This window comes from Bufo gargarizans, chromosome 4, assembly GCF_014858855.1.
Source record: "Bufo gargarizans isolate SCDJY-AF-19 chromosome 4, ASM1485885v1, whole genome shotgun sequence".
In the NCBI taxonomy this organism is placed as follows: Eukaryota; Metazoa; Chordata; class Amphibia; order Anura; family Bufonidae; genus Bufo; species Bufo gargarizans.
The window spans coordinates 268,365,186-268,389,213 of NC_058083.1; the positions used below are offsets into that span (position 1 = coordinate 268,365,186).

Sequence of the window (24,028 nt, forward strand, 5' to 3'; positions counted from 1 at the left end):
AAGAGATCGTTTTGGAAGTGGAGATGTAGTCGCATGCTTTGCAACTACCACAACAGAAGATTCCCGAAGGGTTGCGGTCCAGACACATGCCTATTCCTATCGGAGCTGTATAGTGACTATTCGGTAGGTAATGCTGGGATGAGTCGCGATTACACTTGACAGATCTTCGTCCATCGATAGGATGGGCTAGTATTTGTCCAAGACTCTTAATTTCAGCATTACCCCTATCGAAGGTGGAGATTAGACGGATCTGAGTCGTTTTGTCATGTGGGTCTCTAGGAGTGAGGAAAGCCGATCTCTCCTGCATGGATACTTGCTTAAAGGCATCCTTGAGGATACCTTGTGGATATCCCCTATCGAGGAATCTGTTCTGTAATTTTCTGGCTTCTATATGGAAGTTCATAGTGTCCGAAAAGTTCCTCTGAACCTGCAAATATTGGGCTTTGGGGATGCCTCTTTTTACGGCCGGGGAATGGTAAGTATCCCAATGTAAAATTGAATTTATTGCTGTGGGTTTCCTGAACAGTGTGGTCATCAGTTTTTCACCCTCGCATCCAAAAAGGTGATTTGCTCGTCTTGAATTTCATAAGTGAATTTCTGACCAATTTTACTCATGTTTAATGTATCAATGAATTTATTAAAATCCTCTCTATTCCCGTTCCTGATTACAAAAATGTCATCAATGTATCTTGTCCAGAATGAGACTTTATTACTCCACCATGTTTGTTTATCTGGAAATGCGACAGTGTCGTCCCACCAGCCCCGGAAGAGATTTGCATACATGGGGGAACAGGGGCTCCCCATCGCAGTCCCCCTGAGCTGGTGGTAGAAATGGAAGTTGAACACAAAGAAATTGTGAGTGAGGATAAACTCTAATAGAGAGAGGATGAACTGATTGTGGGCCCCAAATTGTGTACCCCTCATGCTAAGATAATAGGCTACAGCAGACAGTCCCTTGTCATGTGGAATTGAGCTATAGAGGTATTCTACGTCAATGCTGGCTAAGAGGCATGAGGGGTTCACAGTTAGGGTTTCAATCTTCAAGAGGAAGTCCATCGTATCTCGGGTATACGATGGGAGGGCCAGAACGAATTGTCTGAGGACCTGGTCCAGGTATAGACCGCAATTATGCGTTAGAGAATTAACCCCTGATACAATTGGGTGTCCTTTCAAGGAGTTGTGGATTTTGTGGAGTGCGTAGAAGGTTGCTAGCTGCATCCTTAGGAAGGATGAATTTATATTTAGCTTTGTTAATGACCTTCTTGGTTATCCCGACATTCAGGATTGTTTCTAACTCCACTTAAAAAAGGGGCGTGGGGTCTGTCCATATTACACAGTAGCCTCCTCCGTCCTTTGTCATGGCACATCTGATATTTCTTGTGTTAAAAAATTACAAGATTGCCACCTTTTATCCAATGGCTTGATAATTGATTTATCTTTTTCCAATGACTTTAGTGCCTCCCTCTCACCTCTTGTTAGATTATAGTTAAGTGGGTGCCTAATTTTTAGATTTTCAAGCTTGGAGACGACTAGCTAAAGAAAGATATCGATATGCTTATAATTAAAGGGTGTTGGCAATTTGGTACTCCCTGGACGGAGATCAGTGAAGTGAAATTTCTCCTGGAATGCGGGAGCTCTCTTCCCAAAGTTCCATGAAGACCTGTAAATCCACAAAGTCATTCTCACAGATCCCCAAACCCCCACATGATTGTCTATTGGAATGCTTGAAGAACTTATGCCATTTTAGCTTTCGACAGAATAGGTTCAAATCTTTTACCCAGAAGAATGGTGTGAACTCAGTGGTGGGTACAAATGAAAGACCTCTTTTTAAAAGACCAATCTCTAACTTAGTCTGTACACGTGACGAGAGGTTTATGACCTGTGTGTCACTGTCTGTGTGCCCTTATTATACCCTCCTTTTGCGGAGTTCTGGTCTGTGTCCATGCTAAGAAACTCTCAACATGCACTATTCTTGTCTGTTTCCCATCTGTGACTCATTCATTAAAATTATTAGGTTCAGGGTCAAAAACACAGATGCCATATGTACGCTCATATACTTCCATGTTTTGCGGACAGAAATTGGAACAGACGACTGATCCGCCGTTTTCCAGTCATATTGATGATAAGAATGACTGTTGTGTGTGGGCACCCTAACCTTGTCTTTGTGTAGCATGCTGCAAACACTTCTTCTGATTTGAATGAGTGTAAGGTTCCATTCACACGTCCGTAGTGTATTGCCGATCCACAATACACTTGGCCGTCACCCAATAGAACTGCCTTTTCTTGTCCGCAAGAATAGGGCATTTTTTTTTCCGGAGCCGCAGACCGGAAGATCGGGGCGCGCTCCAGAAATGCGGATGTGGACAGCACACTGTGTGCTGTCTGCATCCATTCCTTTCCCATAGTGAATGAATGGGTCCGCACCCATTCCGCAGAATTGCGGAATGGATGCAGACCCATTCTACGGACGTGTGAATGGACCCTAACATTGTAAATTTCTTGAATGTTGAGAATATTGTCTATATTGAGTTTTTTGAGGCAGTAACCTTGCAGGGACATTTCCTTAAGGGCTTTGTATCCATGACTTGTTTAGCAGACTATATTTCTTTTTCTTTCCTTTATTATTTAGGCTTGCTTCCTAGCAGTGCTAAACAGGAGGCTGGTAAAGCATTTAAGCCAAGGTTAGTACAATATGTGACTCTTTATTAAATGGTTTGTGCATTCTCTATGTATTTGCTATTAGTGTGTGGGAGGCAGTGGAAAAGTAAACTTCCTAATAGATGTCATAAAGCAGATCTGTGTGTTTTTTTTCTCCTATTTGAAGCCACACCCCCTGAGCCCTGCTCTGCCCTGCAGCTGAATTTGTCCATGGCTAGCTCGTCCATGCCAGATCCTCTGTGCAGTCTATCTGCGCCTGTGCTGTAGACCTGTTAGAGCAGAGTATGTGCAGGCTGCTCCTGTCAGTGGCGTCTAATATGAGTCAGCAGCTTGTGGTGGCGGATAATTGCCTATGAGTCACAGAACTCCTCTGCAATAAAACCCTCCTGAGTCCCCCGCATTTGTATTTTATATAGTTATAGTAAACTGTGGCATTGGCTTATATAAATATATATATATGTACACACACACACACTGAGCAAAAATATAAACGCAACACTTTCAGTTTTGCTCCCATGTGCAGTTTGATCACACAGAACAATGCCACACACGTTGCATCTGTAAAGTTCGGATTCCTACCGAACTTTAGGATTTTTGGACCCCGGACTCGAACCCGAATATTTCAGTAAACGTTCGGGTTCGGTGTTTGGCGATTTCTTTGCGCTTTTTGAAAGGCATTTAACTCTGTGACCTTAGAAGCCGTCACAGCCATGCCTACTATTGGCATGGCTGTTATTGGCCAGTGCAGCATGTGACCCAGCCTCTATATAAGCTGGAGTCACGTAGCGCTACACGTCACTGTGCTGTTACCAGTGTAGGGAGAGGATGCTGCTGGTGCTTTCAGGGAGAGAATAGGAAAGAATCTGTGATCAGAACTCCAATTTAACTCAGCGATCTACATAGATTTAGTTGTGTGGGTGCAGGGCACAATCTTTTTACCCTGCCCTGAGCTTAGTGACAGAAAAAAATTACTTTTATCCGTCTGTTAGTTAGGTGGGCAGCGGCGGCGGCCATTTTAGGCAAGCCCAGTGCACCAGCACTGCATCTGAGCTTTTGTGACATTCAAATCCAAGCTTGAAATACTGCACTAATAATCTGGTTTAAAAAAAAGACCCTTTTTTGGCAATAGACAACATCTGGTGCATTTGCAGGATTAGTCAGTGTGCAATTTAAGCTAGAAAAAAAAATACACTATTTTACAGCCCTAGCTGCATCTGCACGTGTGAAATTCAATCATTATATACAGCTTTCATATTCTGTTATTAAAAAAACAACATTTTTTTTGCAAAATACTTTATATTGCAGCCCTTGCTGCATCTGTGATTGTTAAAAACAAGTTTTAAAAAATAAAATAATTTTCTGGCTTTGAAAAAACACCAATTTTTGGCAATATCCAACATCTGGTGCCTTTGCATGATTATTCAGTGTGCAATTTAAGCTAGAAATGCAGCCATAATTTTCTGGGTTTTTACAGCCCTTGCTGCATCCGAACGTGTGAAATTCAAGGTTTATATACTGCTGTCATATTCTATTATTAAACAAACACCCATTTTGGACCAAAAACTGAATTTTGCAGCCTTTGCTGCATATGTCATTGTGAGATACACCCTTTACATACTGTGGTTCTATTCAGTTATTTGAAAAACAACCATTTTGGGCAAAAAAACGTAATTGCTGGCTAGTCTGGATCAGGACGTGTGAGATATACCCTTTAGATATTGTGGTTATATTCAGTTATTTGAAAAACAACCAAAATTTTCTCCCAGGCTGTGAGCTCTGCAATGAGATTGGCCAGCGCGACAAAAGAACAAGGGCAGACTCCTCCTACCATAACTTTGTGACCGGAGATACCGGAGGGCATAGCAGGAGAACGGAGCGGCGCCCAGGGATAATAGTAAGTGCAGTGAGATCCCCGGGCGCCGCTCTACATGTCTGTATACTTAGTTCACAGTGTAATAATCGGTGAAAGGTCCTCTTTAATAAGACACCCTTTTTGGGCCAAGTACACAATTTTACAGCACTTACTGCATCCGAATGTGTGAAATTCAAGGTTTATATACTGCTGTCATATTCTGTTATTAAACAAACACCCATTTTCGGCCAAAAAACTTAATTTTGCAGCCTTTGCTGCATATGTCATTGTGAGATGCACCCTTTAAATACTGTGGTTCTAGTCAGATATTTGCAAAACAACCATTTTGGGCAAAAAAGTGGAAATCTCAAGACTATCAAGGAATTCTAGAGAGAAATGTACTAGCCAGTGTCAGAAAGCTTGGTCTCAGTCGCAGGTCATGGGTCTTGCAACAGGACAATGACCCAAAACACACCGCTAAAAACACCCAAGAATGGCTAAGAGGAAAAAATTGGACTATTCTAAAGTGGCCTTCTATGAGCCCTGACCTCAATCCTATTGAGCATCTTTGGAAGGAGCTGAAACATGCAGTCTGGAAAAGGCACCCTTCAAACCGGACACAACTGGAGCAGTTTGCTCATGAGGAGTGGGCCAAAATACCTGCTGAGAGGTGCAGATGTCTCATTGACAGTTACAGGAAGCGTTTGATTGCAGTGATTGCCTCAAAAGGTTGCGCAACAAAATATTAAGTTAGGGGTACCATCATTTTTGTCCATGCCTGTTTCATGAGTTTATTTTTTTACATAATTCTGTTGAAGCATGGTTGAAAAACAATGTCTGACTTTCATTGGTTAACATTTATAGAATTTTAATTTATTATTACTTTTGTCAGATTAAAGTTATTTCTGTGACCATTGTGACTTTTTCTTTCATTGACCAAAGGGTACCAACAATTTTGTCCACGTCTGTATACTGTGGTTATATTCTTCTATTAATAAAACACCCTTTTTGGGCAAAAAAACGTTAATTGAGGCCTAGTCTGCATCTGTACGTGTGAGATGCAACCTTTACATACTGTCGTTCTATTCTGCTATTAAACACCCATTTAGGGCAAGATCCTAAATTTAAGAAATATGAGGAGAGCGTCAAATCGGGGACGTGGCCCAGGTCGTGGTGCTGCTGGTGGAGCTCCTGTTGCAGGGAGAGGACGTGGTCGATCTGTGCCAGCTACACGCACAAGTGAAACCCCTTTCTCAGGTGTGAGTAGGCGACAGAACCTGCAGTGGTATTTGGTCGGGCCTAATGCGGCTCTACGAATGGTGAGGCCAGAACAAGTACAGGCGATTGGGTTGCTGACAGTGCCTCCAGTTCCTTCACATTGTCTCCTGCTGAAAGATCAGAGTTGGCACCTGCAGCCGATGTCCATCAATCTTTAACCTCACCCCCGTGCAAATCAGCCAAGCAGTCTAGCCCCAAGTCATGCAGCAGTCTCTTCTGCTTTTTGATGTTCTCTGTTAGCAGGGTTTCCCAGGGCCATCCACTTATCCCTACCCCAGAAGTGGAAGAGATTGAGTGCACCGATGCCCAACCACTTATGTTTCAAGATGAGTACATGGGAGGACTATCTCAGCACGTCTCGGATGATGATGAAACACAGGGGCCAACTGCTGGGGCTTTTGAAAGTGTGCAGACTGACAAGGAGGGCAGGGGTGAAGACTGGGTGGAAGATAATGTGGAGGACCATGAGGTCCTCGACCCCAGATGGAATCAAGATCATGCGAGTGACCTATGTAGTTTGGAGGAAGAGGCGGTGGTCGCACAGAGCCACCAGCACAGCAGAAGAGGGAGCAGGGTGCAAAAGCGGAGTGACCATCCCCTAGACAGTGTGCCTGCTACTGCCCACTGCAGCAAGGGACCGAGCACACCAAAGACAGCTCCAAGGAGTTCCCTGGCGTGACAGTTCTTCAGACAATGTGCTGACGACAAGACACAAGTGGTTTGTACGCTGTGCAATCGGAGCATGAAGCGAGGCATAAACGTTCTCAACCTGAGCACAACCTGCATGACCAGGCATTTAAGTGAAAAGCACGAGCTGCAGTGGAGTAGACACCTCAAAAACAAAGAAAGGTCTCTGGCATATCCTGCTTCCTCTTCTGCTGCAGTCTCTGCCTCTTCATCCACCTCTGGAGTGACAGTGGCTCCTGCCACCCCGCAAACAGAGGATCTGCCAGCAACACCACCACCTGGGTCACCAAACATCTCCACAATGTCCCACGGAAGAGTGCAGCTCTCCATCTCCCAAACACTGGAGAGGAAGAGGAAGTACCCCCCCTACCCACCCTCGATCCCTAGTCCCGAATGCCAGCATTTCTAAATTACTGTCCTTTGAAATGCTGTAATTCCATCTGGTGGAGATGGAGAGTTTTAAAAGCCTTATGGCGGTGGCTGTCCCACAGTACGTCGTGCCCAGCCGCCACTACTTTTCCAGACGAGCTATCCCTTCCCTGCACAACCAAGTGGGGGACAAAATCAGGTGTGCACTGCGCAACGCTATCTGTGGCAAGGTGCACCTCACTACGGATACGTGGACCAGTAAGCACGGTCAGGGACGTTATATCTCCATAATGGGCCTGAGGCGGATAGCAGTTTGGTGCATGTCCTTCCACCACCGAGGATTGCAGGGCGCTTCAGTTTGCCTCCTGTTGCTTCCTCCTCCTACTCCGCTTTCTCATGCTCTACCGGCTCCTCATCCAGTCAGCGTAACACCTTCACCACCAACTTCAGCACAGCCAGGGATAAACGACAGAAGGCAGTTTTAAAACGTATCTGTTTGGGGGACAAACTCCACACCACACAGGAGCTGTGGACGGGCTTTGAACAACAGACCGATGAGTGGTTGGTGCTAGTGAGCCTCAAGCCCGGCCTGGTGGTGTGCGATAATGGGCGAAATATCGTAGCAGCTCTGGGACTAGCTGGTTTGCCGCACATCCCCTGCCTGGCGCATGTGCTGAATTTGGTGGTGCAGAGATTCCCTAAAAATTGTCAATATGTCAGAGCTGCTGCATAAAGTGCGGGCCGTCTGTGCGCGCTTTCGGCGTTCTCACCCTGCTGCTCGTCTGTCAGCGCTGAAATGTAACTTCGGCCTTCCTGATCACTGCCTCATATGCGACGTGCCCACAAGTCGGAACTCTGCCTTGCACATGCTGGCCAGATTGTGCGAGCAGCAGCAGGCCATAGTGGAGTTTCATCTGCAGCACGCACGGGTGAGTCGCTCTGAGGAACAGCACCACTTCACGACCAATGATTGGGCCTCCATGCGAGACCTGTGTTCCTTGTTGCTCTGTATCGAGTACTCCACCAACATGGCCAGTGCCAATAACGCCGTTCTCAGCATAACTATCCCACTTCTATGCCTCCTGGAAGAAACGCTGCTGGTGATGATGGAAGAGGATGTGGCACAGGAGGAGGAGGAAGAGGGATCATTTTGTAGGGTTTCAGGCCATTCATTCACAAGTGGCTTCGAGGTTGGGTTCCTGCACCCACAAACGCCAGGTACACAATTGTCCAGCCAGGGCACACATGAGCGATTACATGCTGCAGTGTCTCCGCAACGACCACCAAGTTGCCCACATTCTAACTTGTTCTGATTACTGGGTGGCCACGCTACTGGATCCCCGTTACAAGGACAACGTACCGTCCTTAATTCCCTCACTAGAGCGTGATCGTAAGATGTGCGAGTACAAGCGCATGCTGGTAGACGCGTTGCTGGTGGCATTCCCACCTGACCGCGGGGGCACAGTTGAAGAACAAGGCGAAGGCAGAGGAAGAGGTCGCCAACGCAGCTGGGGCACAGTCAGCACTTCAGAAGACAGGGTTAGCATGGCGGAAATGTTGAAAAGCTTTGTCAGTACACCACAACAACCAGCACCACCAGCTGATATGGAACATCTTAGCAGGAGGCAGCATTTCACCAACATGGTGGAGCAGTATGTGTGCACATGCCTACACGTACTGAATGACGGGTCTGCCCCCTTCAACTTCTGGGTCTCCAAATTGGGCACATGGCCTGAGCTTGCCCTTTTACGCCTTGGAGGTGCTGGCCTGCCATGCAGCCAGTGTATTATCTGAACGTGTGTTTAGCACAGCAGGGGGCGTTATCACAGACAAGCGCAGCCACCTGGCCACAGCCAATGTGGACAAGCTCACATTCATTAAAATGAACCAGACATGGATCCCACAGGACTTGTCCGTACCTTGTGCAGAATAGACATGTATACCGGCCTTAACCAGCCATTGTTATACTGCAGCGCAATTGCTCATTCTTGTATTTTGGATATTTCACACTTTTTTGGAGTGTACCCTAATTTTATTTTTTTTATAAAAATTAAAGCCAAAAACCAGTGTTGGCTGCCTCGTCCTGCTTCCACCTACACCGCTACGTCCACCACCTCCTCAAACTCCTACTCTATATGGGCCTCCACCTCATAAATCAATTTTTTTTTTTTTTATTTGTACGTATTTTATTTTATGTCATTTCACTACTTTGTCTGTTAAATTTTCGGGTGAGATTCACCAATCTTTGGATGTGATATACCACTGCTAAACCTAGTACACAGGTAAAAAAAAATCACTAATTTGTCTGTTACATTTCCGGGTGAAATTCACCAATTTTTGGGTGTGATGTACCACTGCTATACCTAGTAGACAGGTTAAAAAGATTCACAAATTTGTCTGTTACATTTTCGGGTGTAATTCACAAATGTTTAGGTGTGATGTACCACTCTTCTTTAATTGATGCGCGCCACCTCCTTTCATTCAATGCTTAAACTTTAACAAGTTGTCCTACATTTGCACTTCAATAATTTGTCCCACATTTGCGCTTTAATAATTTGTCCCACATTTGCGCTTTAATAATTTGTCCCACATTTGCGCTTTAATAATTTGTCCCACATTTGCGCTTTAATAATTTGTCCCACATTTGCGCTTTAATAATTTGTCCCACATTTGCGCTTTAATAATTTGTCCCACATTTGCGCTTTAATAATTTGTCCCACATTTGCGCTTTAATAATTTGTCCCACATTTGCGCTTTAATAATTTGTCCCACATTTGCGCTTTAATAATTTGTCCCACATTTGCGCTTCAATAACTTTTCCCATATTTCTGCTCTAGCAAAAAAAAAATGGAATCCATTTATCTCCCTTGGATTTGGTCTCTCTTTCTCACGCTCCCTCTCCGCCGTGGAACCCTGATTCGCCGATAACCGTAATAAACATGGTAGGCTCAGAAAAGAACATCCAAAGTTGATAGAGAAGATTTATCTTCAGTGTGTGTGTGTGTATACATATATACATACTTGTATATAAATACGTATGTATCTATATATTTTATTTTTCTTAATATGTTTAAAGGCTATGCGCAATTTTTTTATGATTGCATAAAATAAAGATTTTTTTTCAATTGGTCTTTATTAAAAATATTGAGCCATTCTTTCTAGCTGTGTGACTGATACTCTGTGCATGTCACCTAATAACCTTTACCCTGCTTTCACACCTGAGCGTTTCTCAAAGCGTTTTTATGCGCGTTTTTTGTAATAGTAAACACGCGTTTGACGCGCGTTTGTGTGATTGACTGCAGTGTCCTATGGCCACAAACGTGCGTCAAAACGCCCCAAAGAAGCTCAAGTACTTGATTATGCGTCGGGCGTTTTACAGCGCGATCGTACGCGCTGTAAAACGCCCAGGTGAGAACCATTCCCATAGGGAATCATTGGTTTCTCCTTGTTGAGCGTTTTACAGCGCGTAGGAACGCGCTGTAAAACGCTCAGGTGTGAACCCAGCCTTATGGCTGGTTTCACACAAGCAATTTCGATGTATTGAACTCGCAGCATGTGTCTGCCGAAGCTCCTGTACTGACTCCCCTAGCACTGACTTGGTCGAATAGCATTATATTGATTTATGATACTATGTAACCCTTAGAGTTCTGGAATGTATTGTATAACACTGACATAATTATAAATCAATATAATGTTATGTGCACCCATCAGTGCTAGGGAGGTCAGTACGCGAGCTTCCGCAGTCACATGCTGCGAGTTCAATGCCTGTGAAACCAGCCTCACTCTAAATTACTAAAAATTCATGAACACTTATTCTTATCAGTAAAATAAGTGTTTATGATGTCAAAGAGCAGAGATAAGGAGCCCATCATCTGACGAATCAGAAATAAGGCTGGTAGATAAACTCAACACTATGCAGGGAAAATAGCTCATCATGTTTAATATAGACCAATTGAAAAAAAAATTTTTTAGCTCAAAATGAGTACAATGCAATAATTAAAAAAATCGCCACTAAAAGGTGTACATAGCCTTTAAATGGGTAGTCCTGCCGCATATATTGATGATCTATCGTGAGGATAGGTCACCAATATTAAATCGGTGGTGTCCGGCACCCCAGCCAATCAGCTAGGAGGCGGCGCTCCATGTGAGTGCTGCTTCCTGTTCATTACACTGCCTTTCGTGCAGTGTAACGACAAGTACTCAGTCTATTCACTTGAACGGAAAGAGTACTTGTTTTCAAATGCCCGATTGGCGGGGGTGCCGGATGTTGGATCACCGCAGATCTAAAATTGATGAACTATCCTGAGGATTGGTCATCAATATATATAGCAGGACATCCCCTTTAACCCCTTCAGGACTAGGTGATTTTGAGGTAAAATGTAAAAAAAAAAAAAAATACTGCCACAGTACAATTAGTGATGCAACCTTTGCATCATCATATTTTGATCCCCATATCTTTTTTTTATGATTTATTGCTAATTTTTTGCTTTGTGATGTGTAGTTTTTATTTGTACAGTTTTGGACTGTGTATGGGTTTTTGATAACTTTTTATTATTATTTTTTTCAAAGGTGATTCAATGAAAAGAGTTAAATTGGCCTTTTTCATTTTTTTTTAAGTTACTTCGTTAACCGTATGGAATACATATGTTAATAGTACTGTCATTTTTTTTCGAAAACGGCAGTGCCAATGATCATTTATATTTTGTATTTTTTTGTTTATTTTATATATTTATTTTTGGAGAAAGGGGGATGATTTTTATATTTTAAAAAAGCCCTCCTTATTTAAAATCTTTCCTATGGGATCTGAACATGCAATCTTCAGTTCACTTGTCCTGTAGAGTAAGGGCTCATGCACAGAATGTATTATTTTTCCATGTCTGTCCCCCCCCCCCCCCCCCCCCCCCCGGTATTCTGTGTCTGCATGTCCATTCGGCCAAAAAATAGAACCTGTCTTATTATTATCCGCATTATTGACAAGGATAGGACTATTCTACTGTGAGCCGGACATTCCATTCTGCAAAAGGCAGATTGCAGCCAGCCAGTATCCGTGCTTTTCGGAACCACATTTTGTGCACCACAAAACAGCCAACGGTTGCGTCCATGAGCTGTAAGGGAGATTCGTTGTGTTCCTATGGAGCCCTGCCACAGGCAGGATATCCATAAGAACATAGATGTGGCAGCCTTCAGCTATGTCACAGCAGCCTGCCTCTGCACTGGGTATCTGTTCCAGACTGGGAAAGCCACCTCAGATGCCGTATATACAGTACAGACCAAAAGTTTGGACACACCTTCTCATTCAAAGAGTTTTCTTTATTTTCATGACTATGAAAATTGTAGATTCACACTGAAGGCATCAAAACTATGAATTAACACATGTGGAATTATATACATAACAAAAAAGTGTGAAACAACTGAAAATATGTCATTATTCTAGGTTCTTCAAAGTAGCCACCTTTTGCTTTGATTACTGCTTTGCACACTCTTGGCATTCTCGTGATGAGCTTCAAGAGGTAGTCATCTGAAATGGTCTTCCAACAGTCTTGAAGGAGTTCCCAGAGATGCTTATCACTTGTTGGCCCTTTTGCCTTCACTCTGCGGTCCAGCTCACCCCAAACCATCTCGATTGGGTTCAGGTCCAGTGACTGTGGAGGCCAGGTCATCTGGTGCAGCACCCCATCACTCTCCTTCATGGTCAAATAGCCCTTACACAGCCTGGAGGTGTGTTTGGGGTCATTGTCCTGTTGAAAAATAAATGATGGTCCAACTAAACGCAAACCGGATGGAATAGCATGCCGCTGCAAGATGCTGTGGTAGCCATGCTGGTTCAGTATGCCTTCAATTTTGAATAAATCCCCAACAGTGTCACCAGCAAAGCACCCCCACACCATCACACCTCCTCCTCCATGCTTCACAGTTGGAACCAGGCATGTAGAGTCCGTCCGTTCACCTTTTCTGCGTCGCACAAAGACACGGTGGTTGGAACCAAAGATCTCAAATTTGGACTCATCAGACCAAAGGACAGATTTCCACTGGTCTAATGTTCATTCCTTGTGTTCTTTAGCCCAAACAAGTCTCTTCTGCTTGTTGCCTGTACTTAGCAGTGGTTTCCTAGCAGATATTCTACCATGAAGGCCTGATTCACACAGTCTCCTCTTAACAGTTGTTCTAGAGATGTGTCTGCTGCTAGAACTCTGTGTGGCATTGACCTGGTCTCTAATCTGAGCTGCTGTTAACCTGCGATTTCTGAGGCTGGTGACTCGGATGAACTTATCCTCTGCAGCAGAGGTGACTCTTGGTCTTCCTTTCCTGGGGTGGTCCGCATGTGAGCCAGTTTCTTGTCCGCATGTGAGCCAGTTTCTTTGTAGTGCTTGATGGCTTTTGTGGCTGCACTTGGGGACACTTTCAAAGTTTTCCCAATTTTTCGGACTGACTGACTTTCATTTCTTAAAGTAATGATGGCTACTCGTTTTTCTTTACTTAGCTGCTTTTTTCTTGCCATAATACAAATTCTAACAGTCTATTCAGTAGGACTATCAGCTGTGTATCCACCTGACTTCTCCACAACGCAACTGATGGTCCCAACCCCATTTATAAGGCAAGAAATCCCACTTATTAAACCTGACAGGGCACACCTGTGAAGTGAAAACCATTTCTGGTGACTACCTCTTGAAGCTCATCAAGAGAATGCCAAGAGTGTGCAAAGCAGTAATCAAAGCAAAAGGTGGCTACTTTGAAGAACCTAGAATATGACATATTTTCAGTTGTTTCACACTTTTTTGTTATGTATATAATTCCAGATGTGTTAATTCATAGTTTTGATGCCTTCGGTGTGAATCTACAATTTTCATATTCATAAAAATAAAGAAAACTCTTTGAATGAGAAGGTGTGTCCAAACTTTTGGTCTGTACTGTATGCCACAGTGCCCGCCTCTTTAACACTGACCTCCACATTGTCAGTCCCTTTAATAGTGCCCACCCCTTTAACAGTGACCTTTACAGTATCTGCCCCTTTAACATTGACCACCCCTTTATCAGTGACCTTCATAGTGACCGCCCCTTTAACCCCTTAAGGACACAGCCTTATTTCACTTTAAGGACCAGACCATTTTTTGCAAATCTGACCAGTGTCAATTTATGTGTTGATAACTTTAAAACGCTTTGACTTATCCAGGCCATTCTGAGATTGTTTTTTTGGTCACATATTGTACTTCATAACACTGGTAAAATGGAGTCAAAATATTCATTTTTATTTATAAAAAAAATACCCAAATCACCAAAGTTTTGGAAAAATTTGCAAATTTCCAAGTTGCAATTTCTCTACTTCTATAATACATAGTAATACCTCCAAAATTAGTTATTAGTTTACATTCCCCATATGTCTACTTCATGTTTGAATCATTTTGGGAATGCCATTTAATTTTTTGGGGACAAGGCTTAGGCTACTTTCACACTAGCGTTCGTCGGTCCGCTCGTGAGCTCCGTTTGAAGGGGCTCACGAGCGGACCCGAACGCTTCCGTCCAGCCCTGATGCAGTCTGAATGGATGCGGATCCGCTCAGACTGCATCAGTCTGGCGGCGTTCAGCCTCCGCTCCGCTCGCCTCCGCACGGACAGGCGGACAGCTGAACGCTGCTTGCAGCGTTCGGGTGTCCGCCTGGCCGTGCGGAGGCGTGCGGATCCGTCCAGACTTACAATGTAAGTCAATGGGGACGGATCCGTTTGAAGATGCCACAATATGGCTCAATCTTCAAGCGGATCCGTCCCCCATTGACTTTACATTGAAAGTCTGGACGGATCCGTCCGAGGCTATTTTCACACTTAGCTTTTAAATGCCAAAATAATGCAGACGGATCCGTTCTGAACGGAGCCTCCGTCTGCATTATTATGATCGGATCCGTTCAGAACGGATCCGATCGAACGCTAGTGTGAAAGTAGCCTTAGAAGTTTAGATGCAAATCTTTCTGAAATTTTCAAAAACCCACTTTTTAGGGACCAGTTCAGGTCTGAAGTCACTTTGTGAGGCTTACACAACAGAAACCACCCAAAAGTGACCCCATTCTAGAAACTACACCCCTTAAGGTATTCAAAACTGATTTTACAAACATCATTAACCCTTTAGGTGTTCCCCAAGAGTTGATGGCAAATGGAGATGAAATTTTAGAATTTAAATTTTTTGGCATATTTTCTATTTTAATCCATTTTTTCCACTAACAAAGCAAAAGTGGACAGCCAAACAAAACTCTATATTTATTGCCCTGACTCTGCGGTTTACAGAAACACCCGATATGTGGTCGTACACCACTGTACGGCCCTACGTCAGGGCGTAGAGGGAAAGGAGCACCGTGTGGTTTTTGGAAGGCAGATTTCACTGGACTGTTTTTTTTACACCGTGTCCCATTTGAAGCCCCCTGATGCACCCCTAGAGTAGAAACTCCAAAAACGTGACCCCATTTTGGAAACTACTGGATAAGGTGGCAGTTTTTTTGGTACTATTTTAGGGTACATATGATTTTTGGTTGCTCTATATTACACTTTGTAAAGCAAAGTAACAAAAAATAGAAATTCAGAAATTTCATCTCCATTTGCCATTGACTCTTCTGGAACACTTAAAGGGTTAACAAAGTTTGTAAAATCAGTTTTGAATACCTTGAGGGGTGTAGTTTCTTAAATGTGGTCACTTTTTGGAGTTTCTACTCTAGGGGTGCATCGGGGGGGCTTCAAATGGGACATGGTGTAAAAAAAACATGTCCAGCAAAAACTGCCTTCCAAAATCCATATGGTATTCCTTTCCTTCAGCGCCCTTCCTTGTGCCCGTACAGCAGTTTACGGCCACATATGGGGTGTTTCTGTAAACTAAAGAATCAGGGCAATAACTATTGAGTTTTGTTTGGCTGTTAACCCTTGGTTTGTTACGGGAAAAAATGGATTAAAATGGAAAATTTGACCCAAAATACCGGTTTTAGCACAGTTTTTATTTTTTATTATTTACAACGTTCATCTGACAGATTAGATCATGTGCTATTTTTATAGAGCAGGTTGTTATGGACGAAGGGATACCTAATATGTTTACTTTTTAAAATGTATTTAGGTTTTACACAATAATATGATTTTTGAAACAAAAAAAATCATTTTAATGTCTCCATAGAGCCACAGTTTTTTTTTTGTGCGATTGTCTTAGTTAGAGTCTCATTTTTTTGCAGGATGAGATGACTTTTAATGGTATGATTTTGGGGTGCATATACCTTTTTGATCGCTTGCTATTACACTTTTTGTGATGTAAGGTGATAAAATTATGGCTTTTCTTTAGGGATGTCCCGATACCATTTTTTTAAGTACGAGTACCGATACTTTTATTTAAGTACTCACCGATACCAATTACCGATACCAATTTTAACAATAAAATACACACACACACACATGTATTTTGTGACCACTGACCAACCAAAAGGCCCAAAAAGAGAACTATAACATTGTTTAAGTACAAGAGGCAGTGTATCAACTATTTGTGTAATATAAGTGGAAGTTTTTTTTTTTAAGCGGCGCAGTTGCTGATAGCAATGTTTACTTTTCCTTTGTACAAGGGTTAATAAATGAATAAATGGGCATATAACCATGTTTCACAACCAATGTGCCTCCAGCAGTTGCAAAACTACATCTCCCAGAATGCCTGGACAGCCTTTGCATGCTGGGAGGTGTAGTTTGGCAACTGCTGGAGGCACACTGGTTGGGAAACACTGTTATATGCCCATTTCCTCCACCTTATTTTATATTCTCTTTTTACTGAATTTCTCCTAAGCTTTATTACTATTTACTAGGGTCAGTTCCTCTACCTTTGGAAACTCCTGGCAGGCAAACTCTGTGTGAGGAGGGTGTCTGGACTCTGGAGAGTCTTTTCCCGTGGCTGGCTTGCTCCTGTTCTCCGATTCGGAGATCAGATGTTTGTGGGCAAAGTCATGGGCAACATGAATAAAAAAAAACCACTTGAGGTTACAAGGAGAGTTAAGGGGACATTACACTGGGGGCAGCCACAAGGAGACATTATACTGTGTGGGGGCAGCCACAAGGAGACGTTATACTGTGTGGGGGCAGCCACAAGGAGAGATTATACTGTATGGGGGCAGCCACAAGGAGACTGTATGGGGGCCACAAGGAGGCATACTGTAAGGAGTCAGGACAACAATTTTTGAAGCCCCTCCCTCCTCAGTATAATAGTCTTGTGGCCATCATACAGTAATGTATATTTCTTCTTGCCCTAATGCCTGCTTTTAGAGATTAATGTTCAGCTCGCAGGCAGGAAGGGAAGGACCAGGGCCAAAGAAGATAGACACAACAATCTTCTAACTAAGCTTTATACACTTACTAGGGTCGGTTCCTATAACTTTTAAAACTACTGTCAGCCGGAGGGTGTCTGGACTCTGGAGAGGCTTTTCCCGCGGCTGGCTTCTTGCTCTTGTGCTCCGATTCGGAGATCAGATGTCTGTGGGGGGAGGAGTCGGGGACGTGGCGGCCGCTGCGGAAAGTGTGAATCAGAGCAGCTGCAGGAAAAGTCTCTTTCCAGACAACCTCCAGGCGTAACTAGAGTTCTATGGGCCCCGGGGCAAACTTGACCCCCCCAGTCATACACAGGGGACTGGCATGGCAGCAAATCGTTCATAGAGGCCCAGCCTCGGGGGCAAAATCATGAAATATATACAGAGCGGGCAAAAAATGTAATATATACACAGGAGACAAATGTAATATATACAGAGGGGGCAAAATGTATATATATACACCCTCTGCGACTGCGTTCGTTACGCCCCTGTCTTTTAATAAATCCATTTTGCCCCCTCTGTATATATTACATTTGTCCCCTGTGTATATATTACATTTTTTTCCCGCTCTGTATATATATATATATATATATATATATATATATTTATTTATTTTTTTCACTTTGCCCCTATATATGTCATGATTTTGTCCCCCAGGCTGGCCCTCTATGAAGGATTTGCTGCCATGCCAGTCCCCTGTGTATTACCACTGTGCCAGGTGCCCCTCTTTGAGTTAGGAAGCCAGCACATTTACACACCTTCTCTAAGGAGACTGCTCCACTCCAGTCATCCGGCGTGCGCTGCAGGCCTGAGTGATCCGACGAGACGCCAAGAAAGCAGCGCCGGATTGGTGGAGGCGGGGCCGGGGCGCAATGTAATTGACTGGGAGAGCACTTGCGTGCGGGGCTGCGGAGACCACGATCATTAGGACTTGTAAGGGGGGGGCCCTCTTAGAAGCGGCGCACAGGTATCGGCAGTGGTATCAGGGACATTTGCACGAGTACAAGTACTCGTGCAAATGTCCGTTATCGGTCCCGATACCGATCGGTATCGGGACATCCCTACTTTTCTTACACAATTTTTATTTTCTATTTTCACGTTGTTCACATGAGGGGTTAGAGCATGAGAGATATTTATAGAGCAGGTTCCTACGGACACTGCAATACCTAATATGTATACCTTATTTTTTTTTATTAAGGTTTACACAATAATATCATTTTTGAAACCAACTGAAACTTGTTTTATTGTCTCCATAGTCTGAGAGCCATATTTGTTATATTTTTTGGGTCATTGTCTCATGTAGGGGCTCATTTTTTGCCAGATGAGGCTATGGTTTAAATGGTACTATTTTGGAGTACATACGACTTTTTTTTTTTTAATCACTTTTTTTTACCTTTTTCTGGGAAGTAAGGTGGGCAAAATTTCAATTTCATCGTAGTTTTAAATTTTGTTATGGCATTCACCGTGCAGGGAATGTAACATTACCGTTTTATAGATCAGGTCGTTACGGACGCGGTGATATATAACATGTGTAGGGAATTAAAAAAAATTAATTTCTAATCAGGGATAAATGTTTTTTTTTATTTTAACTTTTTTTTACTTTTTTTTTTATCCAGACCCACTTTGTTCTTGAAGATCCAGTGGGTCTGATGTCTGTATAATACAGTACAGTACACTATATAGTGTACTGCACTGTATTTCACTTACACTTTGTCTGAACAGATCTCTGCCTTTAGCACAGAACTGTTCAGCACCATGGACAGCAGGATGCCTGAGAAGCCCCCCGATGGGAGAGGGAGGGAGCTCCCTCCCCTTCCATACCGTGGTCCCTACGGAAAGCGGCATGGAAGAGGTTAAAACGGCTGACATCTGCCTAGATGTCAGCCGTTTGAATCAAAGTGTCAGCAATGAGCTGACACTCTGATTCAACCGCTCGGTCATCGTGCTAATCGTGCAGCTGCCGAGCGGGGGGCCTGCTGTTAGTGTCAGTGACGGTAGGGCACCCCAGAGAGAAGGCAGGGACAGTTCCCAGATATATACAGCGCTCACTATGCGCTTTGTGTCCCACCCCGGTGGTTATGTGACCGCCGGGGCCGGTAGAGTTCAGGAGCTGTCGGGTCTTCCACAGACCTCGATCAGCCCTGCGCTGAGGCTGTACAGCACTGTATACCTGTATACTGCTGTACAGCCTCTATGTTGGTGTATTTCCCCTGTTACGGGAGAAATCAGTAGTGAAAAAAAAAGGGACGTTTAATGTCCGCCAGGTCTTGTATGACCTTATGGGGGACGCAAATTGTAGAATAAAAAAAATTAAGTGTTATATAAAAAATAAAAAATATAAAAAGGTTTTGCATGTTGAAAAAAGAAAAAAATCCCCAATTAGCAATTAATTTATTTTTTAAAAATAAATAGAAAAAAATAAATAAAATAGATATATTTGGTATTGCCGTGTCTGGCCGGCTGTATAAATATATCACATGATCCACCCCGTCCGATAAACACCATCAAAAATAAAATAAAAACTGTGTCAAAAAAGGCATTTTTGTCTCCTTACATCACAAAAAGTGCAACACCAAGTGATCAAAAAGGGGTATGTCCCACTAAATGGTACCAATCAAACAGTCACCTCATGACCTAACCCCTCAGGTGTATTTGTAGAGAAAACCACGCACACTCTTGAGAGTTTAGGCAACTTTCACATTAGCGTTCGGGGCTCCGCTTGTGAGTTCCATTTGAAGGCTCTCACAAGCGGCCCCGAACGGATCCGTCCAGCCCTAATGCATTCTGAGTGGATGCGGATCCGCTCAGAATGCATCAGTCTGTCACCGTCTGTCCTCCGCTCCGCTCAGCAGGCGGACACCCAAACGCTGCTTGCAGCGTTCGGGTCTCCGCCTGGCCGTGCGGAGGCAAACGGATCCGTCTAGAGTTACAATAGAAGTCAATGGGGGCGGATCAGTTCGAAGGTGACACAATATGGTGCATTTTTCAAACGGATCAGTCCCCCATTGACTTTCAATGTAAAGTCTGGACGGATCCGTCTGAATACAATTTGCATTATAGGAGCTGATCCGTCTGTACAATTACCAGACGGATCCGCTCCGAACGCAAGTGTGAAAGTAGCCTTAGATATGCCATGTGGATTTATTGTGAATCATACAATCCAAAATGTGAGGTAGGTGCCAGCAACATTTGTAACATTTAGCAAGAAAATAATTCTGCTGGTGAATTTACAACATACCAGTCGGGCGTTAATTGCTCTGTTTTTAGAGACTTGTGTAGTGCCATGATTAGTAGGGAAAGCTGTGATGTTTCAAAGACGTTTCAGTCATATGGGACCTTTATCAATAGATCGCAGGTAGAGGTACGTATGGCAGGACGACTACACAGCAGAGGATGCAGGGAGCTCCATCACAGCGCGACACAAGTCTCTAAAAAAGGAGCAATTAACGCCCGACTGGGGCAGTATGTTGTAAATTTACCAGCAGAATTATTTTCTTGCTAAATGTTACAAATGTTGCTGGCACCTACCTCACATTTTGGATTGTACGATTCACAATATATCCACCTGGCATATCTAAACTCTCAAGAGTGTGCGTGGTTTTCTCTACAAATACACAAGGGCTCAGCCGTATACCACAGCACCTCATGCAAGAACTAGGAGTGCAAGTTCCTCCTCCTTATGCTAACTCCCTCAGGTGAACACCGTAACTAAAAAAATGTAAATAAAAAAGTGCCAAAAAAAGCTATCTTTTTGTCACCTTATACCACAAAAATTGCAACACCAAGTGATAAAAAAAAGGCATATGCCCCCCAAAATAGTACCAATGAAACAGTCACCTCATCCTGCAAAAAATGAGACCCTACCTAAGACAGTCGGTCAAAAAATAAAAAAACTATGACTCTCAGACAATGGAGACACTAAAACATAAATTTTTTTTTTGGTTTCAAAAATGCTATTATTGTGTAAAAGTTAAATAAATAAGAAAAAGTATACATGTTAGATTTGCAAAATTAGGCCTGTCCAGGAAGGGGGTAAATGGCCCAGTCTTGAAGTGGTTAAGACATTAAAAGGGTAGTCTCATCTTAGACATTTGTGGCATATACAACGCAATTTAGTAAATAACACAGCACAAACCCGCACACAAACTTCAAAATATAAATTCGCTCATCCCTACTATAGATACCTCTCAAAGTTAATCAAGAGAAATGGGAGGTCTCTAAAGCTGTATTTCATTTAAGAAAATGGGAAATCATCAATAATGCACAAAAAAAGAAAATCTAAATATAAAATGATGATGTTGTGTTTCAATTCTGATCACGTTTTGCACGTCATTTCCAACCACGCTGAAATCAGAGACCATTACTAATATTGTCTAGGATATGTAAAGTAATGACTTAATGAGCGTTATTAAAATGTGTTTTCCATCATGATGTAAATAATTCATCTGTTGATAGCAGCCTGCCACTCACTGAGCAGTAATTAACAATCATCCAAGAATGGCACAAAAAAGCGAGAAAAGCTTAATTGCGTCTGAATAAGTGATTGCAAATTCTGCAGCTTTTTATGTGCATTATTGTCGCCTTCTGATACGTATTGGTAAATGCAGTGGAGCTAATAGCTGTGGGCTAGAATACAAGCTAGAACTTGGGATCAATACAAGATAAGTACATCAATGCTTTTACAAAGACACTCAACTTTCAACCTAGATTCAAAGCACTGTATAAACTGTAAAATGGGATTCAGTTGTGGACATATACAGTGGATATAAAAAGTCTACACACCCCTGTTAAAATATCAGGTTTCTGTGATATAAAAAAATGAGACAAAGATAAATCATTTCAGAACTTTTTCCACCTTTTAATGTGACCTACAAACTGTACCACTCAATTGAAAAACAAACTGAAATCTTTTAGTTGGAGGGAAGAAAACAAAAACTAAAATAATGTGGTTGCATAAGTGTGCACACCCTCTTATTACTGGGGATGTAGCTGTGTTCAGAATTAAGCAATCACATTTAAAATCATGTTAAATAGGAGTCAGCATACACCTGCCATCATTTAAAGTGCCTCTGATTAACCCCAAATAAAGTTCAGCTGCTCTAGTTGGTCTTTCCTGAATTTTTTTTATGTGACCTATAAACTGTACAACTCAATTGAAAAACAATCTGAAATATTTTAGGTGGAGGGAAGAAAAAATATAAAATAAAATAATATGGTTGCATAAGTGTGCACACCCTTAAACTAGTACTCTGTTGAAGCACCTTTTGATTTTATTACAGCACTCAGTCTTTTTGGGTATGAGTCTATCAGCATGGCACATTTTGACTTGGCAAGATTTGCCCACTCTTCTTTGCAAAAACACTCCAAATCTGTCAGATTGCGAGGGCATCTCCTGTGCACAGCCCTCTTCAGATCACCCCACAGATTTTCAATCGGATTCAGGTCTGGGCTCTGGCTGGGCCATTCCAAAACTTTAATCTTCTTCTGGTGAAGCCATTCCTTTGTTGATTTGGATGTATGCTTTCGGTCATTGTCATGCTGAAAAGAGGACGTTCCTCTTCATGTTCAGCTTTCTAGCAGAAGCCGGAAGGTTTTGTGCCAATATGGACTGGTATTTGGAACTGTTCATTATTTCCTCTAGCTTAAGGCTACTTTCACACTGGCGTTTCTGGGTCCGCTTGTGGGATCCGTTTCAGGGCTCTCACAAGCAGCCCAAAATGGATCAGTTCAGCCCCAATGCATTCTGAATGGATAAGGAGATATGGTCTCCAGTACTGTATTGTGCTCGGTACTGGAGACCATATCTCCAGAAGGATATTGATACTTTGGAGAGAGTTCAGAGAAGAGCTACTAAACTGGTACATGGATTGCAGGATAAAACTTACCAGGAAAGATTAAAGGACCTTAACATGTATAGCTTGGAAGAAAGAAGAGACAGAGGGGATATGATAGAAACTTTTATATACATAAAGGGAATCAACAAGGTAAAAGAGGAGAGAATATTTAAAAGAAGAAAAACTGCTACAAGAGGACATAGTTTTAAATTAGAGGGGCAGAGGTTTAAAAGTAATATCAGGAAGTATTACTTTACTGAGAGAGTAGTGGATGCATGGAATAGCCTTCCTGCAGAAGTGGTAGCTGCAAATACAGTGAAGGAGTTTAAGCATGCATGGGATAGGCATAAGGCCATCCTTCATATAAGATAGGGCCAGGGGCTATCCATAGTACTTAGTATATTGGGCAGACTAGATGGGCCAAATGGTTCTTATCTGCCGACACATTCTATGTTTCTAAGGATCCGTTCAGAATGCATCAGTTTGGCTCAGTTGCACCTCCATTCCGCTCTGGAGGCGGACACCAAAACGCTGATTGCTGCGGAGCTATATGGATTCGTCCTGTAAGTCCATGGGGATGGATCCATTTTCACTGACACAATATGGTTCAATTGAAAACTGATCAGTCCCTATTGACTTTGAATGTAAGTCAGGATGGATGTGTTTTGACTTAGAAATGTTTTGAAACAATAATGTGAACAGATACAAGCGTTTGCATTATCAGTGCGGATCGGTCTGTGCAGATACCAGACGAATCTGCACCGAACGCAGGTGTGAAAGTAGCCTAACTAAGGCCCCAGTTCCAGCTGAAGAAAAACAGCCCCTTGGCATGATGCTGCCACCACCATGCTTCACTGTGGGTATGGTCTTCTTTTGGTGATGTGCAGTGTTGTTTTTACACCAAACATATCTTTAGAAATTATGGACAAAAAGATCAACCTTGGTTTCATCAGACCATAACATCTTTTCCCACATGCTTTTGGGAGACTTCAGATGTGTTTTTGCAAAATGTAGCCTGGCTTGGATGTTTTTCTTCATGAG

The 24,028-nt window shown here is 42.9% G+C and overlaps 1 protein-coding gene across 2 annotated transcripts in view; it reads left to right on the forward strand.

The window, feature by feature from the left end:
* LOC122936092 (cytochrome b5 reductase 4) overlaps window positions 1–24,028 on the forward strand; it is a 356,825-nt gene that overhangs the window by 118,791 nt on the left and 214,006 nt on the right. For both annotated transcript variants that reach the window (XM_044292106.1, XM_044292107.1), the window contains exon 6: window positions 2,630–2,681. In XM_044292106.1, coding sequence (XP_044148041.1) covers window positions 2,630–2,681 — 52 coding nt within the window. The remainder of the gene's footprint in view (window positions 1–2,629; window positions 2,682–24,028) is intronic.